Below are 7,772 nucleotides of genomic sequence, written 5' to 3' on the forward strand. Positions count from 1 at the left end.
TATTCCTTTCGACAACAATTGGCAATCAATATAAATTAACGCTTATTCATTCGACGTTTCGACCCAGGCTTCGGGTCCTTCTCAAGTAATCTAACGAAAAAATATATAAAAGGCATGCGGTCAATAACATTGTCAAAAAATTAAAAATACAAGAATATCGTCCGTGTAAATTAATACCTAATGAGGGAGAAAGCAGTGTCGTCGCGACATTCCCCGTCCAAACCATTATGAAATTTTGACAGAAATATCACGTGCAAAGCTGGAATTTGCAAAGAATAAGATATTTCCGTGAAGAGAAGAGAAATCAGTATAAATTAACAAAAAATTGGTTTAATTACACGGAGAATGTCCCACAGCAGCGCAAATTCATGTCGCAGAATCTCCCGCATCGCATCTCAAACCTCGCACAGCCGGCAGAGCACTCGGCCACCAACATCAAAACATATTCGCACCGCGAAAGTCAGGCACATACTGACGGTAGTTGTGTCACAAATTATAAACAATCGAAAGCCGAGAGAAAGAAAGAAAGAGGGAGGGAAGAAAACGCAACACTTTATATACACGAGATGACGTTGTCATAAATGGGATTTAGGTTCTCCGTGTCATTTTTAAGATTGATGGTATCCCGATATTTCTTTATTAAAAGCATTTCTGCGATCTCCCTCTTTTTTCTGTTTCCTTCCTTGTGCAAGATCTCAACCTCAGACCAATTAAAATCGTGACCAAGCGAAGCGCGGTGCTTGCTAACTACAGACCAATTGCAGTCGTTCTTTTTTATGTCGTTAAAATGTTCTTTAACACGCGTCTGTAAGAAGCGCTTCGTTTGCCCGATGTAGGATGCATTACAGTCATTGCATCAGTTATAAAATTCCTCCAGGTGTGACCAACGCGATACGAAGCTCGGTAGCCAATTCCGTACAACTTTTTCTTAACAAAAATCTCCATATGAAATACATAGACAGCTACATTCTTAAGGAGTTTAATAACTGTAAAAAATTCCTACGCGATAAACAAGACATTTTTGTTACAAAAGCGGATAAGGGCCAGATTACTGTCGTTATGGAGAAAACCGATTATAACAACCGTATGACTGACCTTTTAAATGACGAATCCACCTATAGAAAATTAAAGAAAGATCCGATAAATCAATTAACCACCAAACTTAACAAACTTGTTAAATCATGGTACGACAGCGATATTATAGACGATCCCACGTACTATAGGTTAAAGTGCACGAATGGCAATCTTCCACGGTGTTATGGACTGCCAAAGGTTCATAAGGCTGGCTTCCCGTTACGTATTATTGTCTCGGCAGTCGGGAGCCCCGTTTATAACATAGCTTGTTATCTACACGCGATTTTGGATGAGTATTTACCTAAACCTAAGTCGCATATCAAAGACAGCTGGTCCTTTGCAGAAATTATTAATAATGAAACGATCAATACAGACCAGGTTCTCGTTTCCCTGGATGTCACCTCCCTTTTTACCAACATTCCCAAAGAACTTGTCTTAAAGGGTATTGAAAAACGCTGGCATTTTATTTCTGTACATACAAAATTCTCGTTACCCCAATTTTTACACGCGGTTGATTTGATATTAAGCTCTACAAGCTTTTGTTTTAATGCGCAGTTTTATGAACAAATCTTTGGCAGCCCCATGGGTTCGCCGCTTTCCCCTAAAGCCTCTGACATTGTTATGGAAGATTTAGAGATGCACTGCCTTGGGGCACTTGACTTTGAGATAAAAATTTTCTATAGATACGTGGATGACATCTTTACCATAATACCACGGTCAAAACTCAATGACGTACTCAACGCGTTTAACAGCTATCACCCACGATTAAATTTCACGTTTGAGTTGGAGAGCAACAATTCACTTCCGTTTCTCGATACAATTGTAATCAGAGATGGTAATAGATTGATCACTAATTGGTTTAGAAAACCCACGTTCTCTGGCCGTTATATAAATTACTTCTCGAGTCACCCGCTAAAATATAAGGTCAACTGCATCACTGGCCTTCTTGACCGTGCCATTTTACTGTCAAACGATCGTTTCCGTGAATCGAATATCAACATAGTGAAAGATATATTATTGAACAACTCATTTCCAATCGAGTTGATTAATAAACACATCAAGATTAGACTAAAACAACTTAGTCACAAACGAGATACAAGCAGCACGACTGGAAATCTATTCGATCCACGGAAATGCGTCGTACTACCATATGTTAGAGGTTTGAGTGAAGATATGCGCTCCACACTCAGCAATATAGGCTTAAATACAGTCTACACGGTTCCGAAAAGGCTCGATGTCCTTATAAAACGCGGTAAGGATCGTCTGGATAAGGATCACTCAACTGAGGTAGTTTATCGTATCAAGTGCAATGACTGTAATGCATCCTACATCGGGCAAACGAAGCGCTTCTTACAGACGCGTGTTAAAGAACATTTTAACGACATAAAAAAGAACGACTGCAATTGGTCTGTAGTTAGCAAGCACCGCGCTTCGCTTGGTCACGATTTTAATTGGTCTGAGGTTGAGATCTTGCACAAGGAAGGAAACAGAAAAAAGAGGGAGATCGCAGAAATGCTTTTAATAAAGAAATATCGGGATACCATCAATCTTAAAAATGACACGGAGAACCTAAATCCCATTTATGACAACGTCATCTCGTGTATATAAAGTGTTGCGTTTTCTTCCCTCCCTCTTTCTTTCTTTCTCTCGGCTTTCGATTGTTTATAATTTGTGACACAACTACCGTCAGTATGTGCCTGACTTTCGCGGTGCGAATATGTTTTGATGTTGGTGGCCGAGTGCTCTGCCGGCTGTGCGAGGTTTGAGATGCGATGCGGGAGATTCTGCGACATGAATTTGCGCTGCTGTGGGACATTCTCCGTGTAATTAAACCAATTTTTTGTTAATTTACACTTATTTCTCTTCTCTTCACGGAAATATCTTATTCTTTGCAAATTCCAGCTTTGCACGTGATATTTCTGTCAAAATTTCATAATGGTTTGGACGGGGAATGTCGCGACGACACTGCTTTCTCCCTCATTAGGTATTAATTTACACGGACGATATTCTTGTATTTTTAATTTTTTGACAATGTTATTGACCGCATGCCTTTTATATATTTTTTCGTTAGATTACTTGAGAAGGACCCGAAGCCTGGGTCGAAACGTCGAATGAATAAGCGTTAATTTATATTGATTGCCAATTGTTGTCGAAAGGAATACATTGTGTTTATTTTATTAAATACCATTTTACTAACTACGTCATCAAAATCATCTCGAAAAACCGATCAACTTAATGAAAAAATACTTACTACAAGATTGTTCAATTTTGCAACTTGTTTTTATAAACAATTATAAATAAATAATTAACCACATTAATAATACTCGTTAACATGTGCCCCAGGTTATGCATAACAACTTTTGTATAAGTCAAAATCTCGTCACTCCTCTGGTTGAGGCTACAAAAAATTCCAAAGGGAAAGACACCCGGTATAACAGTTTAGCATGGGAGTTGTGCCATATAATTGATATTTTTCTATCACAACTACCCGAAATTCGACTATTTCAAACTTCAATCCTTAATATCTCTTAAATTACGCCTGCAAAAAATACCCCGTTTGCATGTAAATTAAGTTTAAACCTTCCTCTTCAAGCCCATATGGAAAACATAATTTTTAACAATTCGCTACACCTAATTAATTAACGAAATATATACCTCCGTCTGCATTATGACGTATAATTGGCAATTATATATCATGAATCTAAAAACTCGTTCGGGTAAACACGAATTCTGACCGCGCACGTAAACTTTGCATCAGTACACCTACGAAAAATGATAATAACTTTTATTTCTGCAATTGTTTATTTACAAAATATTTATAACAATAAAATAAAGTGTGCTCATAAACAAGATGATATTAGAAATTCAAAATCTCTTGAATAAAGAGAACATAACAATGTCAATATGTGAATTAAAAGGTACCGATTTATTTAATTAATAATTTGTTATTAACAAATACATATATTAACAATAAAATTTTCCAATGCTATATTATACTTTAGCGAAAGTCCTACAATATATTTCCTATACATTCCAATCGAATTTCCAACCATTCGCGAGATATAAAAATAATAAAAATCTTATTATACATAAACAATTTAATTTCATTGATTTGCTATACTAATGAGAATGCTAACCATTTCTACCTGCACGATATATTATTAACATGATATTAGAATCATTATTACCACCGCTAACATCACTTTTATCAATATTATTATTATTAACAAAATATATATATATACTTACTAAAATTAATATAAATTTCGAGCGTCAAGCGCCGAAACGTCACCTACGAACCTGAAAAGATAGAATTGTATATGCGTAGCATGAAGAACGCGAATCCGAGCGAGATGCGAGTATTGTACAATCTGAAGAAGAGAAAGAGAGAGTCTGATATACCGTAGTAACAGTTAGACAAAGAGAGCAATATCTTTCATTCTTTAGACATGCTAATAATGACTTTAATTGTACTATTGAATTATTCTACTGTATGTAAAGTATGTCTGAAGAAACTTAAATAATATTCAACATATAATTGCAAATTTTAAAATTAAAATATTAAAGATTTCTTATATTCCTTTATGATAAAAGTCATATTGAGATTTTACAATAAAAGAAGGTATCGCTCTTATTACAAATCGCTGTTAGAATAGAGAATAGAAATAGAATTCAGATGAGTCACCTGTATGACTCATTCGAGTGAATCTAGTCCTCGCATAGACCATATATGGACATGTCGAAGCAGAGCGCAATGCATGACCATATAAGGTAATGAATTTCAAGACACCACCCTATGACTCATTACTGGCAAGCGAGCCACACCACTAGAAGTAGACTCATATCCGCTAGACAACACCCTATGACTCATTGTAACGAGGTGCGGTCACCTCCCATTACCGTTTCCAAAATTGTATAAAAGCGGAATCTTTCACCCTCTCGACGGAGAGTGTGGAACGAGCCAGGAAATGTCACATATCTTATACTTGTTCCATCCTCCCATATAAACCACTTGTATCGTGAAAGTTCTACAATAAATATCATATTCTTTTATTTCAAAAGAAAGATAAAGATTATTGAATACCTACCTACGACGGATCCAAGGAGCCATAATCTACATCGCCGACCAACAGCTAATTATCCTGGAGTTTTACCTCCTTAACTGCAAGAAAAAGAACCCATCAACGGAGACGTTCTGTCGGATCGAGCCACCTCGCATCACCCAGGACGTCACACTACCACTCCCTCCACTCTGTCGTCAATAATTTTGCGCATTACTCTGGTAACTAAAATAAAAGGAGGAAAGGCGTAGAGAAGAAAAGCCCCTCCCAAGATCAAGTAAAAGCGTCCACTGCAAAAGATCCGGGATCTGGTAGCCAAGAAACGTACGTGTCACATTTTGCGTTTAAAGCGGAAGCAAAAAGGTCGATTTCAAAGGGACCGAACCGTCGAAAAATCGTTCTGAAACCCGATTTGGACAGTGACTATTCGGTGTTTGTATTCAATCGACGAGATTCACTATCCGTGACAACGTTCTCCGACGAGGATATGTGGGAAGCGAAGAGAAAAATGTTTCTTTCCTCGCACCACTGCCAAATATCTTTGATGTCTGTGAAGTTGGCATATCATTTTCCAGCAGATCAAAAATAAAAGGCAGTTCTTGTCGCATGCAGTCGAGTTCTATAGTTCCTGATACTTTTTAGTAATAGTTCTGGTGATTTTACCAAAAAACAGTCGATCGAAAAAATAATCTGCTAACTTCCCGTAGCAGATCATTTTCTAGCAAATCAAAAATAAAAAAGAGTTTTTGTCGCATGCAGTCGAGTTCTATAGTTCCTGATACTTTTTAATAATAGTTCTGTTGATTTTGCCAAAAAAAGTCCATTGAAAAAATTATCTGTTAATTTTCCAAAATCTCGGAGTTCCGGTTTATTTAAAATATTTTTCGAATAGTTCTGAGCATACTGAAGCATTTTCTAAAAAGTTCTCGACATTAGCAATGTTGTACGATTGTTTAAAAAATTAATACCGCCCAAAAACCGAGTACTTAGAGAGAATAGTGTGATATGCTGTACAAAATGTCGCAGTTCCGGTTTATCTAAAATATTTCTCGAATAGTTCTGAACATACTAAAGCATTTTTCAAAGAGTTCCCGACCCTGGCAATGTTGTATGATTGTTTAAAAAATTAATACCGCTCGAAAACCGAGTATTTAGAGAGAATAGGGTGATATGCTGTACGAAATGTCGCAGTTCCGGTTTATCTAAAATATTTCTCGAATAGTTCTGAACATACTAAAGCATTTTCTAAAAAGTTCCCGACCCTGGCAATGTCGTATGATTGTTTAAAAAATTAATACCGCTCGAAAACCGAGTATTTAGAGAGAATAGGGTGATATGCTGTACGAAATGTCGCAGTTCCGGTTTATCTAAAATATTTCTCGAATAGTTCTGAACATACTAAAGCATTTTCCAAAGAGTTCCCGACCCTGGCAATGTCGTATGATTGTTTAAAAAATTAATACCGCTCGAAAACCGAGTATTTAGAGAGAATAGGGTGATATGCTGTACGAAATGTCGCAGTTTCGGTTTATCTAAAATATTTCTCGAATAGTTCTGAACATACTAAAGCATTTTCCAAAGAGTTCCCGACCTTGGCAATGTCGTATAATTGTTTAAAAAATTAATACCGCTCGAAAACCGAGTATTTAGAGAGAATAGGGTGATATGCTGTACGAAATGTCGCAGTTCCGGTTTATCTAAAATATTCTCGAATAGTTCTGAACATACTAAAGCATTTTCCAAAGAGTTCCCGACCTTGGCAATGTCATATGATTGTTTAAAAAATTAATACCGCTCGAAAACCGAGTATTTAGAGAGAATAGGGTGATATGCTGTACGAAATGTCGCAGTTCCGGTTTATCTAAAATATTTCTCGAATAGTTCTGAACATACTAAAGCATTTTCCAAAGAGTTCCCGACCTTGGCAATGTCGTATAATTGTTTAAAAAATTAAATCCGCTTGAAAACCGAGTATTTAGAGAGAATAGGGTGATATACTGTACGAAATGTCGCAGTTCCGGTTTATCTAAAATATTTCTCGAATAGTTCTGAACATACTAAAGCATTTTCCAAAGAGTTCCCGACCCTGGCAATGTCGTATGATTGTTTAAAAAATTAATACCGCTCGAAAACCGAGTATTTAGAGAGAATGGGATGATATGCTGTACGAAATGTCGCAGTTCCGGTTTATCTTAAATATTTCTCGAATAATTCTGAACATACTAAAGCATTTTTCAAAGAGTTCCCGACACTGGCAATGTAGTATAATGGTTTAAAAAATTAATACCGCTCGAAAACCGAGTATTTAGAGAGAATAGGGTGATATGCTGTACGAAATGTTGCAGTTCCGGTTTATCTAAAATATTTCTCAAATAGTTCTGAACATACTAAAGCATTTTCCAAAGAGTTCCCGACCCTTGTCGGGACTCTTTGGAGAAACTAAAATATTTTTCGAATAGTTCTGAGCATAATAAAACTGATCTGATAGTTTTCCATAGCAGACGTTTATTACCGATACTATGTGATATGCTGGTTCGTCGCGCGAGTTCTGGGCTCTTTGAGGCCTATGTTATAGTTTTAGTGCTTTTTTATGTATTTCAGAAAAGTAAAGCTTCTAGTAATTTTCGAAAATTTGTT

At 36.5% G+C, this 7,772-nt stretch overlaps 1 protein-coding gene across 1 annotated transcript; it reads left to right on the forward strand.

Annotated features, from left to right (window-relative positions):
• Positions 1 to 1,187: 1,187 nt before the first annotated feature.
• LOC139814912 (uncharacterized) lies at positions 1,188 to 3,253 on the forward strand. Its single transcript, XM_071781434.1, has 2 exons — positions 1,188 to 2,897; positions 2,977 to 3,253. Exon 1 carries the CDS (start codon positions 1,657 to 1,659, stop codon positions 2,680 to 2,682), a length of 1,026 nt encoding a protein of 341 aa, XP_071637535.1. The 5' UTR covers positions 1,188 to 1,656; the 3' UTR covers positions 2,683 to 2,897; positions 2,977 to 3,253.
• Positions 3,254 to 7,772: the final 4,519 nt, after the last annotated feature.

Source organism: Temnothorax longispinosus, chromosome 6 (assembly GCF_030848805.1).
Source record: "Temnothorax longispinosus isolate EJ_2023e chromosome 6, Tlon_JGU_v1, whole genome shotgun sequence".
Lineage (NCBI taxonomy): Eukaryota > Metazoa > Arthropoda > Insecta > Hymenoptera > Formicidae > Temnothorax > Temnothorax longispinosus.